The sequence below is a fragment of the Telmatherina bonti genome (genome assembly GCF_933228915.1).
Source record: "Telmatherina bonti genome assembly, chromosome: 11".
NCBI classification, from domain to species: domain Eukaryota; kingdom Metazoa; phylum Chordata; class Actinopteri; order Atheriniformes; family Telmatherinidae; genus Telmatherina; species Telmatherina bonti.
In genome coordinates, this window is record NC_136629.1 from 24,409,294 (window position 1) to 24,425,329 (window position 16,036).

At 39.7% G+C, this 16,036-nt stretch overlaps 1 protein-coding gene across 11 annotated transcripts in view; it reads left to right on the forward strand.

The window, feature by feature from the left end:
- dst (dystonin) overlaps positions 1-16,036 on the forward strand; it is an 88,420-nt gene that overhangs the window by 59,710 nt on the left and 12,674 nt on the right. For all 11 annotated transcript variants that reach the window (XM_079249268.1, XM_079249269.1, XM_079249271.1 and 8 more), the window contains 22 exons: positions 5,367-5,528; positions 5,666-5,836; positions 6,067-6,233; positions 6,551-6,710; positions 6,907-7,233; positions 7,381-7,465; positions 8,390-8,631; positions 8,727-8,933; positions 9,258-9,377; positions 9,517-9,624; positions 9,710-9,928; positions 10,002-10,205; positions 10,494-10,725; positions 11,140-11,366; positions 11,465-11,587; positions 11,732-11,833; positions 12,404-12,505; positions 13,174-13,347; positions 13,902-14,057; positions 14,307-14,504; positions 15,084-15,212; positions 15,751-15,921. In XM_079249268.1, the coding sequence (XP_079105394.1) occupies positions 5,367-5,528; positions 5,666-5,836; positions 6,067-6,233; positions 6,551-6,710; positions 6,907-7,233; positions 7,381-7,465; positions 8,390-8,631; positions 8,727-8,933; positions 9,258-9,377; positions 9,517-9,624; positions 9,710-9,928; positions 10,002-10,205; positions 10,494-10,725; positions 11,140-11,366; positions 11,465-11,587; positions 11,732-11,833; positions 12,404-12,505; positions 13,174-13,347; positions 13,902-14,057; positions 14,307-14,504; positions 15,084-15,212; positions 15,751-15,921 (3,786 nt within the window). The remainder of the gene's footprint in view (positions 1-5,366; positions 5,529-5,665; positions 5,837-6,066; positions 6,234-6,550; positions 6,711-6,906; positions 7,234-7,380; positions 7,466-8,389; positions 8,632-8,726; positions 8,934-9,257; positions 9,378-9,516; positions 9,625-9,709; positions 9,929-10,001; positions 10,206-10,493; positions 10,726-11,139; positions 11,367-11,464; positions 11,588-11,731; positions 11,834-12,403; positions 12,506-13,173; positions 13,348-13,901; positions 14,058-14,306; positions 14,505-15,083; positions 15,213-15,750; positions 15,922-16,036) is intronic.

Genomic DNA, 16,036 nt, shown 5'->3' on the forward strand with positions numbered 1-16,036 from the left:
GTTAGCATTGCTTCTTCTGTTTTTAGCTGTAGCGTGAAAACTTGGCAGTGGATATGTGAAATTTAATGGCAGCCGGTGAGAGAGAAATAAACAGAGGACAGCGCTTGGATTTGTCTCTTTCATGTGCTCTGTTACCTTTTTAGGTGAGGTTTTGAAACAGACTTCCAATGTTTACCTTGTTTCTTACATGGGTTAAGCAGGAGCTCAGAGGCCCTGGTGTACGTCTTCATGTGTACCATAAAGGTTAGCCTTAGTGACTCAACACTACTGGGGGTCAGCGTGGGTGTCTTTTTCTTACTGTTCAGACATTACATCAGTTTCTCTTGCAAATGGAAAAGAATTTCTACCCTCTGAATCATACTATAGGATCTCAAATTCCCTGATGGTGATGATTAAGTGTCACTGGCATAATGTAGTGTTGCTTTTTCGCTGCATTCACCTTTAAGTGAAACCTAAAACTTCAATGGGTCTCTTTTAATAAGTAGTGACACATCATCGTGCTGCGATGTAATTATGCTTAATTTTCCACTCTTCATAGAGTTCTTGTCTTTGTTTCCATCACAGAACTAAATCACTGCATGAAAGAAATCTACTTTGAAACATAATTTTAGACACACAATAAGTTTGTGGCACTGACATAATGCTTTAAGAGCACTGCCAACTTTATGTCTAAACACAAGAGCTTCAGGTTGGTTCCACAGAAAACAATAATCTAATCATGTTCAGCTGGAGATTTTATAATTATCTAAAAAGTGAAGTACATTTCTAAAGTTAAGTAAATTGTGCTTTGAATATTTGCCTTTTATGAGAATAGATGATAAAAGTCGGGCTATCAGTCAACTTGAGTCTGCTCTAATTAATCGTGATGACATTTTGTGCTTATCTCTCTGATTACTGGACAATGAGAACTTTCCTCGCCACATGACATATGACTACAACTGTGATTGTGTTTTAGCAACTACATACACAAGGAAGCTGATAATCTAAAAGCTAAAAGGTGATAGAAGGAGTATTTAGGGAAAGATTATTCATAACTGATGAGACTCGATCTTGCAGTTTGAAAGGGCACTTTTTCTTCTTTTCTGACTGAAATTTGGGTCACTGTTACTATTGATGTGTGACACCGTCTCTGTCAAAGAGCTTCATTCTTTTATTTGACAAAAAAATGTCTTCTCTTTAACCTTTGGCTGGTTTGGCTTTGTATGCAGACAAAATGCAGTATTGGTAGTTTCAGAGAAGTTTTGAAAGTGTCACAGTGGAGACATGGAACAGCCTAAAAGTAGAGGAAAATAATTATTATTTACTTACTTATATGGCTGAATATATTTTTTAAAAACAAGATTTCAGTGGTTGAACGTCCTTTATCACTGCTAGCATCCTCTTTCCATCTCTACTGTTTGCTTACAACTGCAAGAAATCGGGGTTATTCGGCCACTGTGGTGCAGACATCCAGGAAACAATAAAAAATTACCCTCATTATCTTTTTCATCATCCTTTTTTCTCCTACTACCCCGAACAGTGGACGTAATAGTCCTGTCATGATCTTGGCAGAGCTGTTGGTGTTAAATTACCTGCGACCTGTGCCTCCCTCAGCATTCCACAGTAATTAAGAATATCTGCAGGGTCCACAGCAACAGCACAAGAAGAAAGCAGAGGGAGGTGAGAGAAAAAAGGGAAAATGTGTATCTGTTTCAGCACACTGTGATGTCATCGGTGAGAGCTGCTGCTTCCTGCTGGTCTTCTTTTTTTTGTGTGAGTTAGAGAAGCTTGTGCACAATGCTCAGCACCACCCCCGGCCCCAACTCCCTCAGTCGGTGAAAGAAAAGGAAAGTGAGTGACTGTGTCAGGATGCAGAGGATGGCTTAAAAGTGAAGTCATATGGGCTGAGGAGAAATAAGGGGGAATTAGGAAGAGAAAAAAATAGGGTCATATGTCCACCAATCAACATGTGCCGGAGCGGCTCTGAGCACAAATGGAGTTGTGGCAGATGTTGTCTGAATAATGAGTGGGGGCGGGGCATAGAGCCTTCTGCCAGGAGGGTGTCTGTCAGTGCGAGGGGAGCGATGAGAGAGGAAGGGCAGGCTTTTTTGTTTATGTAGGAGTACCAGCTCTCCTCAGAGCTGCCCGCAGTTCTCAGTACAGCCTGCTGGATTTGTCTGTGGATATTTTCACTTTGGAAAGATTTTCCCTTAGCTCACACGGATGCTACGAGGATTTCAGGGTTACAGAAGTTCTTGGGACCAGAGGGATAGATGTAAAGTTTTGACTAAAGCCTTGAGGAATATTTTTGGAATAGGTGATTCTACTGAAAGGCAGGATTTTGATTCCAAATTTGTAGTATGAAGCTACTGAACAGCATTTGTTATAATCTTTTTTCATGAATATGTTTTATATATGAATCTTTTTTTTTTTCAGAAATTCTTTCTGTTTTTTTAATTTTTTACTCTGATTAACTTAGCTTTATATATATTTTTAAAGAGATAATCTCCCAGACCAAATGTTAAATTTACTTTGAGAAACAAGTGGAAATGCTCTGTATTAATTTATTTACTTCTCATTTAAGAGAGGAGATACATAATTTTGCACACAATTGCTGCTCACGTATGCTGACCACCTTGTGCGCCTTTATAAATTGTTTAGAGGTCACTAACACAGCTTCTACTGTACCTCAAAGGATTTCACTACATCCTTCATTTTTTTCTTTTGAGTGAGTAGTGACAATTGCTTTAGCATGGGAAAACCGCTGAGCAGACCGGATTGCCTCAGACAAAACCCTTCATGTGTGGGGAAGGGGGAGGAGGAGGACTTAAACATTGACGACTGCTATGTGCCCCAGAGATCCATTTATGACACTGTCCGGCTCAATGAGCAGATAGACTCTGGCTCTAAGGGCAGCCTTTCCTCTCGACACTTCACAGGCACATTACCTTACACACACCGCACATTAGACTTCAGCAGCCTGTGTGGGAATGGAGGTCTCTCTGCCTCCAGTTCGTTTGAACTCCGAACCAGAAAACCTGCCATATTGGATGAACGTGCAGTGTTCGATGGGCTTAAACTCAATGGGAACATAATGAGGGTCAGTGATACAGTGCTTCCTAAGTCGCGTCTGCAGGGAGGAGAGAAGAAGGACCATCCTCCACACCGGCGATCATGGCGGACTTTTGCCCCTGCTAATTTGGGTGAATTTGCAAGCCGCAGTGGGACACTGTGTTCGGGGAGTGTGGAGAGGCCTGGCGTGATCAGTGGCAGAAGAGGGCAGAGTATGACCAGCTCACTGACATCGGAAGAGGACAGTGGTCTGTACAGCCCCTCTGTGGAGCGAGAGCGGCATGCGCACAGGTCCCAGAAAAGAACAGGCCCTGGTACAAGGAGCTTTTCATCCTCAGAGGCCATGCACATGTCTGGAGACCTGAAAACAGGGCGATCCCTCAGCTCAGGACAAGAGGACTTCCCCTTTTCCCCTGTAAGGGACACCCGCTCTCTTTACCACAGTAGCAGCTTGGTTAGGGAGCCACAAAAGAAAGAATCTGGCGTGGTGAGACTTAATGAAAAAGATACCCTGAGCAATGGAGAATATAAATACTCCACAGGGAGGTCAACTTCGGGGTCAACCTCTAGAACTCAAAACGACAGCTCTTGGTGGCGTTCCAGGACTGTAACAGACTACGATGAGCTGTCCACGGCTGAACTGTTGGAGGATGTGTCGTCTCAGGAGGATTGTGAGTTGGTTAGTGTGGTGGTGACCCAGCCTGAGACATATGGAAACTCTGTAACTTTACCCCCAGAGAGCTGCCAGCAAACATATCCATGCACTATGCAACAAGGAGCGTCCAAATACAACATGGAGGAGCTGGAAGAGTTCCTGCAATCACTGGAAGCCTGCCTGCCGAAAGCTTTACAGACATTCCAGCATGCAGGGGAACAGGAGATCGAGGCCTTACTGAATGCCATCGCCGCATGTCCTGAAATGAACCCCATCAGTTGTTTCTCACCTCAGGTGTCCAAAAATAGAACTTTTTCCCCCTATTTCTGAATTTCTGAATTTTTCATCATTATCTTTTTTGAATCAGAGTTGTTGGATTCTTACATATCTGAAGATAAAAGCATGAGGTCCAGCTAAGGAAGTCTGTCAGAGCAATACCTTAACTGTTAACTGGCTCTACAAAGAGACGCTGACTCAACCAACCAGTAGTACCTAGTTGCAGTTTCCCAGTGCTTTGTGTCAGCTGGATTTTTACCAATTAACCTGGTGTGATGATGTTGCAACATGCCTCTGAACATAAGACTGAATACCTCTTAGAATTAGGATAGGTTTTTATATTTGTACACTACTTTTAAATAATCAAATTTCCATGGTTTTCATGTTAATTTATTATTAATATTATCAATACTAATAATTAATAATATATTAGCACCTAAGATTTCAGAGCTATTTTCTAATTGTTTCCTGGTCCACACAGACTGAAACTTAGGACAGCAGGAATAACAACAATATTAATAATAACAGAATACACAATGCACAATAATTTATACATGTAAATATCATTAGAGAAGGAAATAAACAATTGAATAATTTGATAAATGAAACTCTTTAGAAATCATTACATCAAAATTATGTAGTCTCATTGATCATTGATCATTGATCATTGCATGCCAGACAAGGAAGAATAGTTCATTATAACCTTCACAAACACACATACTCGTTTCTTGATTGTTTAAATGTGCTTAGATGTGTTCAGTGACCAGTTTATTTTCCAAGCAGAAAGTGCAACCTTCTTTTTCTTAGAATCAGTCACAAAAATATTTATTTCTAAGGTTCAGTAAAGACAAAAAATGAAGCTAGACAAATAATATTTTGGCAGCCGTGGGAGTCAGTGTTTGATAAATGAGTTATTTGGGATACAGTGATTATTGTCTTCCCCGAGGAGATAATGTTTTTGGCAATGTTTATCTATCTGGTTTTTTCGCAACTTAATACAAAAACTGGCAGATTTTTGTGATTTATTTGTTTCTGACAATGGGTCATGGTCTAACTTAGATTCTATTAAATTTTGGGAGTGACCTGGAAGAATTGTGGACTCAAGAGGTTTTAAAAGGATTCTTTACAATATGGGTGGAGATGAGCTGCTTGGCGGAGTGCTCTTCTAGTTGTAATTAAACTAATTTGAAATTTTTCCTTCTCAAAAACATCCTTATAAATGACATCTAAAACATGTAATTAACTACATCTATTTTCTGCAGTTTAGTTTATTTATGCCAAACAAATATTTTCAAATCACAAAGAATTCATCAGTTAATTAGACTGATAGTTTTGTGAGAGCATTTCTAAAATGTTCACTGTGATTTGTTTCCCTTGTGTCTAGGCTTTCCAGAAAAACGACATTGATCCACTGCAAACACAGCTCCATGACATCAACTCGCTTGGGCAGGGCCTCATCCAGAGTGCTGCTAAAGGCACCAGCACCAAGAAGCTTGAGGATGACCTGGCGGGAGTCAACTCAAAGTGGAATACCCTCAACAAAAAGGTTAATACTGGTCTGACTGGTCATGCTTTACACTTGTAAAGACATAAAGAGATGTTTGCAGTGTAATGAATCACTTGTTCTGGAAATTTGCTGTAGTGTTTGCTTTGGTGAATCTGTATTTACCATGTGGTTTGCAGATCGCCGAGCGCTCAGCGCAGCTGCATGAAGCGTTGTTGCATTGTGGGAGGTTCCAGGATGCTCTGGAGTCCCTTCTCAGCTGGTTGACTGATACAGAGGAGCTTGTGGGCAATCAAAAGCCTCCTTCTGCAGAGTTCAAAGTGGTGAAAGCACAGATACAAGAACAAAAAGTAAGCCAGCAGTCTAGTCTAAGGTCTAATACTAACACTACAACACACACTTAACATTTACTTTTCCATTCATCTTATTTAACTGACATCTATTACTGAACAAAGAGAGTGCTTCACAAAGCCTTTTCTGTTTGATGAACACCTAATTTGTGCCTTTTAGATTGACTGTTTTTGTAAATGAAGCAATGCAATAGTGCTCAGTAACTCTTGTTCTTTGTTTGCTTTGACAGCTCTTACAGAGACTGCTGGACGACAGAAAGCCAACCGTGGAGCTGATAAAGAAGGAGGGAGGGAAGGTTGCAGAGCTGGCAGAGTCTGTGGACAAGGAGAAGGTTGCAAAAGAGATTGTATGCCTGGGGCAGAGGTGGGACACTCTGCTCAGGAAAGCTGAAAATAGGTCAGTGTATAAATAATCCTGAAAATGTTTCTTTTATGTATTTATGTATGTATTCCTTTGAAGTGTTTTACTTTTAAAAAAAAAAAAAAATCAGATAATTATTCCGTCTTAAGTTTGGCTATTTGATCTAAGCTATAAATAGATCTCTCCATGGCGTCTGTATGTTTTGGCTCCAGCTACAAACAAGTGGAAAAGATTTTGTCATTTTGATAAGACTTTTTTTTTTTTTTTTTTTTTATCACTTAAATGTTTCTGCAACAATTAAAAGTAGACCATACTGTGTTTCTCATCCTCTCCTATCCTCATTCATGTGGCAGGCATAAGCAACTAGAGAGCATCTTAGTGGTCACTCAACAGTTCCACGAGACTTTGGAGCCACTGAGCGAATGGTTAGCAGTCACAGACAAACACCTTGCTAACTCTGAACCAATTGGCACTGAGACATCCAAGCTGGAGGATCAAATCTTGCAGCATAAGGTAATATCTGTCACGTTTAGTTCTGGTCTGCTGATTTCAGTTTAATTCACTTTGTTTGTTGATTTAAGTTTAAACTTTTTATCATCTCCCATTTTGCTTTTGTTCAGTTTTTTGGTTCATATTTACATTTTTTGTGTTTTTCATTTTTTTTTTTTTGTCATGGTTTCTTTCTCCATTTTGCACCCACCATGGTCAGGCCTTAGAGGAGGAGATTATGAATCACAGCAAAGACCTGTGTCAGGCCGTCAGTTTGGGTCAAATGCTGAAATCTGTGAGTTCAGCGGACGAGAAGGAGTTTGTTCAGTCCAAACTGGACACCATTCAGGCCAGTTACATTGAGCTCCAGGAGCGATGCAGGCGGAAAGCCGACATGCTGCAGCAGGCGCTGGCAAATGCCCAGCTGTTTGGAGCGGATGAAGTGGCCCTCATGAACTGGCTGAACGAGGCGCACTCCAGACTGAGCGAAGTGTCGGTGGAGGACTACAAAATAGATGTTCTTGAGAAGCAGCTGGCAGAACAACGGGTATACACTCCTCCTCAGGCCAGCCATTGTCCTTTCTTTTAAGTTGCATCCATCATCTTTTAGTTAATTTGAACAACAAGTTGCTTTCCCTGGACCATGTCTTGTTCTTTTCAGGAACTCATGTATATTTTTTTTCTTTCTTTTTAGAAACTACAAAGTGACATTGAGCTGAGGCAGAAGAATGTTGACCAAGCCATCTCTAATGGGATGGAGCTATTGAAGCAAACAACAGGCATGTTTTCATTTTTTTCTACATCTTTTTCTTTGAGTAATTTGGGAGCAGTTTAACAGCAGCGTTTTTTCCAATGACATGAAAAATGGATTCATAGCAAGTATTTACATGGAAAAACTGTGACATTCTGTTTATTGATTTAATATACTTCACTGAAGTCATGCAAGTTTCCCAAATTTGGTTTAAAAATGACTTTCACTCTTTTCTTATTTTAATACGTTGATATAAAGGGAGAAAAGAACATCATACAATATCTCATAAACACTTCATACTTCTCTTTTTTTTAATCTTCTGAATCTTGTTTTGTGAAGTGATGATTTCCTAAGTCATTTAATAAAAATCTATAATAAATGAGCTGAGGTTTCTCCAGTCAGGTTTGTTTTAAGCAATAATGATTCCAATATGACTGTCAGGATTCATTGGGCTCAAACTATAAGAGCGGTTCAGGTAGAACAAGGCACCATTTCCATGTACACCTTGAGAAGCTTTTGGGTTTGGTTTGGAGACTTCACACATAAATCTGACTCTAAAGGTGTGATCTTTTTTTTTTTCCTTTTACCTATTTTTTTTTTTTCTTTGGATCAGGTATTTTACTCATGAATATGTTTAAATGAAAGATTAAAATGTCAGAAAGTGAACAGATTTTCTTTTCTTACCTTTCCCAGTGACTAACATTGTACTAACCATTCACAACAGAACACCCTTTCCAGTGGTCCAGTGTAGCAGCTACTTACTTACACTGGTCTGAGATAAATTATGGGATGTCTAGCACCTTGTCTTGATGTTAAAATAAGCAACTTGTCCATAAGCTGATCATAGCAGGTTCTGCCAATTTCTAGCATCAAGTTATCCTTGTTCTCAAAGCACTTTGTATTTCATAAACTGGATTTTAAAATGTTCTTTTTGTGTACTTCCCATTTGCAGGTGATGAGGTGGTTGTCATCCAAGGCAAGCTGGATGGAATTAAAACAAAGTATGCTCAGATAAACACAATGAGCAACAGTGTTTTGAAGACTTTGGAGCAGGTATTGAGTCTTTCCTCAAGACTGCAACACACTCATGAAGACATGAGTTTCTGGCTTGAGAAAGCTGAGGCTGAGATCAAGACTTTTGCTGATCAGCAGCCAGTTGGCGAGCAGCAGATTCCTTCACAAAACAGTCGCAAGGTTGTTTGTTTTTGTGTCTTTTTTCATTAAAGAAACAAATATCAAACAATAGCACTCACTCATTTTCATTTATACGCTCTGTGTGTTTTGTCCAGGCCTTGCTGAAAGAGACCAAAGAACAAAAGCCTATGTTGGACAAGTTAAATGAGTTGAGCAGTTCACTGCTGGATCTGATCCCCTGGCACACACGAGAGAGTTTGGACAAGCTGGTAACTGAGGACAATGAGCGGTACAGAGCTGTCTGTGACACCATCACCCAGCAGGTCGACCAGATCAATGCTGACATCCTCAAGTCACAGCAGGTAGACCACAGACTCTACCGAGCCGGATCTTATTTTCCTTTTTATGACCTCTGACAAGGAGGTTATGTTTTTGCCTGCATTTATCTGTCTGTCTGTCTGTCTCTCTGTCTGTATGTTTGCCTTCTTTACACAAAAATGCTCAGATGGACTTTTTTGATTTTTTTTTTTTCTGAGAATGAGTCTTGGTCTAACTTAGATTTCATTATATTTTTGGCGTTATCTGGAAAGAGTTGTGGACATCTCTATGGAAAGTAGCTGTTGGCGGAGGTCTGCTCTCTTTTCTAGTTTTCATTTCATTCCTCTTGTTTACCTTTTTTCCCTCAGTTTGAGCAGACTGCAGACTCTGAGCTCTCCTGGCTGACTGATGCTGAGAGGAAGTTGCTGTCTATGGGCGAGATCAGGTTGGAACAGGATCAAACCGTAGCCCAGCTCCAAGCACAGAAGGTAGCTTATGATGCTGCATTTGTTTATGTATGTTTGTGTGTGTATAAGTAGACCAATGACTTCATCTTATCAAAGTAAAATAAAAACAATAGTTTCTTTTGAGACATCCAGCTAAATAATCATTCCACTTGTTTTGCAGATTTTCTCCATGGACATCATGAGGCACAAAGATGCAGTGGATGAGATTGTGAAAACAGGAAAAACCATCATGAGCAGCAAAAACCCAGAAGAGAAAGAAGTCTTGGAGGTGAAATGAATTGATGTCTAGATTTAAACAATTTTTTTAAATCAGGAAAATAATGAACTAAACGGTCTCTTTGGTTTTTACTTAGGCCAAGATGCAGACTCTGTTGGAGAAGTATGGCATCGTCAGCCAGCTGAATTCAGAGCGCTGCTTGCAGCTGGAGCGAGCCCAGTCGATGGCCATGCAGTTCTGGGAGACTTATGAGGAGTTGTGGCCGTGGCTTCAGGACACCTTAAGCACCTTCAGCCAGCTGCCTCCTCCTGCCATCGAGTATGAAACCCTCAGACAACAGCAAGAGGAGCTCAGGGTGAGAAGCCAACATGATCAGTAAACCTTTCCACTCAATAAAGATTCAACTAAACATGTAATATCCTTTGCAGCAAATGCGAGAACTTATTGCCGAGCACAAGCCCCATATTGACAAGATGAATAAGACGGGACCTCAGTTGCTTGAGCTCAGTCCAGTGGAGGGGGTGCCCATCAGAGAAAAATACACAGTTACTGATCAACTGTACACAAAACTCAAGGCTGATGTCAAGCAGAGAGCTGCTTCTTTGGACGAAGCTATTTCCAAATCCACCCAGGTGAGGAGCATCAAACTATAAGACATATCCAAGGAAACTTTCCCAACTAAATTTATCAGTTTATATATGGTCAAAAAGCTGTGTAAAACTAGCCATGCTGTCTTATTTAATTATCTGAAGCCTTAAGAATCATATTAAAGATGCAAAGTGCAGAAATTAAACAGACAGTACAGTATTTTCTTCTTTGTAGCAGTGCGTTTATATAGTGTAGAAGCAATGCATGCAGTTTTTAGCAACATTACTATCAGAACTTTAAAACTAAAGTGTTCCCTGTCCATTTTCTTTAAGTTTCATGATAAAATTGACCCCATGCTGGAGTCTCTGGAACGTATCGCTGAACGCCTGCATCAGCCTCCATCCATCTCAGTGGAGGTGGACAAGATCAAGGAGCAGATAACTGAAAACAAGGCCATCTCCATGGATCTGGAGAAGCTACAACCCTCTTATGAGACGCTGAAGCAGCGAGGGGAAGAGATGATCGCACGATCTGAAGGAGTAGACAGAGACATCTCTGCTAAAGGTAAAATACACACTTTACACTTATCCATGTTTTAATTCATTTAGGTTCTTTTTTTTCTTTTCAATTATTTAATTGTATAACATCCAACTTGTTTTTTTGTTATTTTTTATTTTGTTTTAGTAATCCTTGTACTTTCAGGTTTTTGGCAGCTGTAGTAATCTTGTTCAAAATTAAAGTAATTTAGATAAAAGAAATATTAAAAATAGCCATTGCAAGAAAGCATATTTTCATGGTGATTCATCCATCAAAACCATGGCTCAAGATGTTTCAGTTTAGACATTATGTTTATATATGGTAAAAAAAAAGAGATGTAAATCCCTTTTTGCCTCTCCACCTGTCAGATTAAGGGAGATTTCTGTGTCTATTTTTTTTACTCGTAGTAAAGTTTTACATTTTTTTCCCCCCCTTTTCTAGCTGTGAAAGACAAACTGGACCACATGGTGTTCCTGTGGCACGACATTCAGGCCTTGCTGGAGGAACGGGAGGCAAAACTGCTGGACGTGATGGATCTGGCGGACAAGTTCTGGTGTGACCACTGTGCCCTCATTGCCACCATCAAAGACAGCCAAGACCTGCTCAAGGAGTTGGAGGAACCCGGAGTCGACCCATCTGTCGTCAAGCAGCAGCAGGAGTTTGTGGAGGTGGAGATGATTTCGTGGGAAGACTTAATTAACCAATTAATTACTGTAAATGTTGGAGTTTTTAAGTTGATTTTTTTTAATGCTTTAAATTTCCACAGGGATTTAAGGAAGAGATTGATGGGCTGCAAGAGGAACTTGAAGTGGTTCAAACTCAGGGTGCAGAACTTATGACCGCCTGCGGGGAACCTGATAAGCCTGTGATCAAGAAAAGTCTTGACGAGGTTTAATTTTTTTTTTTTTTTTCTAAAAATCCATTTTTACTTGAGCATTTTGCTTATTTTCATTCAATTCACTTTATTGGTTTTTCACGCAGAAAGTTTGGAGCATTGATACAGTCATATTTTGTGTGTGACGTTCTGTTACAGGTGAATTCAGCATGGGAGAACCTTAATAAGACTTGGAAGGAGAGAGTGGAGAGGCTGGAAGAAGCCATGCAGGCTGCGGTGCAGTTTCAAGATGGCCTGCAGGTACTAGACTTAACAGCAACACAGTGAGACCCGAATCGGTTTCATTGCAAAACTCTTCCAAGTCTTTTGTCAAACAACATTCTAACTCTATTTTTGTTATTTATTGGGTAATAGAATAACCAAGTGCATATTCATCGAGACATCTTTATGTTTTCATACAGCTGAACAGATAAACTGAGCCAGATTATTTTAAGGCATCAGATGAACCACAGATTACAGTACAGTCAAGTCATGTCGTACATTTTATGAGAGAGCTATTAATTTTGAAACAATAAACACCAGCCAGAGTCCTGCTCTATATTTGGCTCCAGCTTTAACTCGTGTGTATGAAGTTCTTTTAAGATCTTTTATGGTGGGAAAGGAATCCTTTACACAGCTGGTTTAATTTTGCCTCAGCTAAAGAACATTGTTTTCATCTTTGAAGCTTTTTTCTTCACCTTTTCATTTTGAATGTCTTTATAAATTGTAAACTGCACGGAGCAGCTGTTATTTAATGCATAACACGAGACAAGAAACAAACGTGAAACATGGCTCCCACTTGTATTTAATGGTTCCTTACTTTGCACCCAGGGTATGTTTGACTGGGTGGATATTCTGGAGAGCAAACTGGATTCAATGTCCCCTGTTGGTACAGACCTGGAAACTGTCAAGCAACAGATAGTAGAACTTAAGGTAGAGTCTGCTTTGTTTATGTTTTATATGTCATAATTGAACCCCGCTAATGTCTGTATGCTTTAAGCTTACATGATTATCTCTTACTGTTCTATCTTACTTATTCATTTCTTTACTGCTTAATAGGGCTGTGACAACATGCTTTTGTCACAATTCGATTCGATTCGATTCCAATTTTTTGGGTGCCAATTCGATTTAAATTGGGATTCACAATTCTCCGATACTTTTTGCTGATTTTTGTAGATTAAAAACAACAAAAAAAAATGTATAAAACTTTTTTTTTTTTGCTCGTCAAACAACACAGTAGCCAGACCATCATTCTGCTGCTATAACGCATGTATAAAAATGATAAAAAAATTTTATAGTACATTAATTTGATTTATTTGAAAAAAAAAAAAAAAAAAAGATTTCTTTAACAAAAAAAAAAAAATCGATTTTAAAATTGTGAAGAAAAAGATCCAGATTTCTGATTTTTCGATTCGATTTTCCCACCCCTACTGCTTAAGTCATCACCTGAGCTAGTTCCCTTTGTGCACAGGAATAAAAGCTCTGTAAGAAAATATTCACAAAGTTGTCACATGTACTTTGATGTACCATAAGACAAACCTTGTCCATTATGACTTCGTACATGTGTTGACTCAATGGGTGTGCCGCTGTCTGTGTGTCAGGAGTTCAAAGGGGAGGCGTATCAGCTCCAGATTGAGATGGAGCGTCTGAACCATCAGGCAGGCCTTCTGCTGAAGAAGGTGGTGGAGGAGGGTGATCGCAGCGCCATCCAGGAGCCAATGTCTGAGCTGAAGATGCTGTGGAACAACCTTGATGAGAAGCTTATCAGCCGACAGGTCAGAGAAGGGAAAGATGCACAAAAAATGATCAACTCTCTGTGATTCTAGCTCATTTTAATGTAAATACAAAACATAGTATCCATAGTTCCTTCAGTAATAAAGTAATTCATTCATAATAAGTGTTACGTGGTGATTAGCATCATAACAATAACACATGTATTACTTATTTTACAGTCTATAATTGTAAAAGTTAAGAATTCAATTTAAAGTATAAAAACTGAATTAGACAATTATGCCTTTAAATAGAAAAATTATTGAAAAACAATTATTTAATTCCTAACTTGTATTTAAATAGTTTTTGTCATACATTTAAAAAAGTATTTTGTTCAAACTGTTTCACATGTTTTCACTTCACAAAAACATATAAATTTGCTGTTTTCTTAGTATTTGGCTATATGTGCAATTAAAATCTCTAACGCTAAATTAAATTAAAAACATAAGTGTAAAAATCAGACATAGCAATGCCTTCAAACAGCTGAAGTGTTGTGTTCTTGAAGTCAAATGTTTTCACTGAATCTGAAATCTAATGGATCAATCTGTCAATAATCCAGCACAAACTGGAGGGTGGCCTTCTGGCTCTGGGCCAGTTTCAGCATGCACTGGATGAGCTGCTGGCCTGGATGAGTCACACCGAGGAGCTGCTTGACGAACAGAAAAAAGCTGCAGGGGACCCCAAAGCCATCGAGATAGAACTCGCCAAGCACAACGTAAGGCGAATCGTTTTCCAATCTGCAAAACAACAGCTTTGTGAAAGAAACAAGCTTTTTCAGTTTTTCATTCAATCCATTAAAATGGGCCGAGATGACAGTAAATGAATTCTGCTAATGCATATTTTATTCTCATAGTATTCATTGAGACTGATGACGGGACCTTAATGAATCACCCTGAAACATTTGTGTTATTTTGTCTGCAACCTATCCAACATTCTGCTTTTCCTGGTTGCTTGATCTCCACAGGTCCTCCAGATAGACGTGTTGGCTCATAGGGCGACAGTGGAGACGGTGAACAAAGCTGGTCATGACCTGGTTGAGTCGAGCGCTGGTGAGGAAGCTTCTAGTCTGCAGAGCAAACTGGAGAACCTGAACCAGAGGTGGAAAGCGATCCTTGAGAAGACAGAGCAGAGGAAGCAACAGCTGGAGGCGTCCCTGCTTCAGGTATCAGAATCCATCTAACAGAAAGTTTGTTTAATAAAGCGTGACTCATTCTTTTCTCCTTGGGGGAGCAAGTATGTCATGTCAAAGTCATAAAGATCTGTGATTACCCCTTTTTGTTTTGTTTCCTATGGAGCTCCCTTTCATAACTGAACATTTTGGGGTGGGGGGGTGAAGGAATAAAAGTGTTATTTGGGTAACATCTGAAAAGTTTCTTAATATTAACCATTTTTACAGCTGTTGTGTTTTCATCAAGACAGAGTTTAAAGGGTTTATAGCACTAAAACTGAAAGAGAGATTTTGTTTTCAAAGGTTCACCCCGATATTTTGTTTATTCAGAGTTCAAATCCAAAAGATAAGTTAAAAGAAAGGCTACAATCATGAATCGCTCTGTTGTTTTCAGGCTTCAGTTCACTGTGGTCAAAGCTTTTACACCACTGAAAAGCTCAGACATCTAGTTTTAGTGGCCAAATGAATGCAAGGAATTAATAACTCAGACATCCTCTGAGCCTCAGGTTTCCAACAATGTGTGTGTGTGTGTGAGCCACCTTTTGTCCTGACTCAGGTTGTATTGTATTGTAGGCCCAAGGTTTCCATGGTGAGATAGAAGATATGCAGCAATGGCTGAAAGACACAGAACGTCAGCTGTTGGCATCAAAGGCTGTGGGAGGCTTACCAGACACGGCCCGGGAGCAGCTTAACGCCCATCTGGTATGTGTTTAACAATATGAAAGGCTGCATACAGATGGCAGGCTGGCAAGGAGGTGACTGTGTCTTTTCTGTGTTTTATCCAAAGTGTGAAAATTAAATGACACTGCAAAATACAATACTTGCATCTCCTTGCAGAAGATAACAAAAAACCTTTTAAGTGTTTCAAATTGATTCCACCATGTCTGGCTGTAATGAATTTAGGAATGTTTCCTTTATTTGTTTTTGCTCCCCGTAATGGAGACACTTTTAACAGCGAGGGATTCTTGAAGAAGAGTCAGTGGTGACTTTTAATGGAAGTAAAACCAGTGCAGATATTTACGAGAAATACCTTTTTTTTTTTAAAAAAAAAAAAAAATCAAATTTGTAACATTATACTGTTTAAATGTTTGTGGGCAACAGTCAGTGTACCTCACCGTTCTCATTCTTTAACCATTTTTGGGCCAAACTTGGACAAACTGACTGAGTTAAACCGTAATCTTGTCTTGTTGATGACATATTTGCTCTGCTCATTCCATTGTGTTTTTTTCCCTCCTTATAGGAGTTGTGTTCTGCCTTTGAGGCCAAGGAGGAACTATATCAGGAGCTGCTGAACAAGGGTCACCAGCTGCTCGCGATGACGCCTGAAGGGCCAGACAGCAACACGGAGCAGGACCTCGTCAATCTGAAGGAGAAATGGGAAGCCGTGCAGGGAAAGGTCGCTGAGAGAAAGGTAGGGAGTCTGAATGGCTGTAGTAGCGAATGATTCACCACCTCAGATCCCAGTGAGAGAATGCTGACATACACTTGAGCCATGACTCTGCAGCTGAAAGCCTTTAATCCCAGTG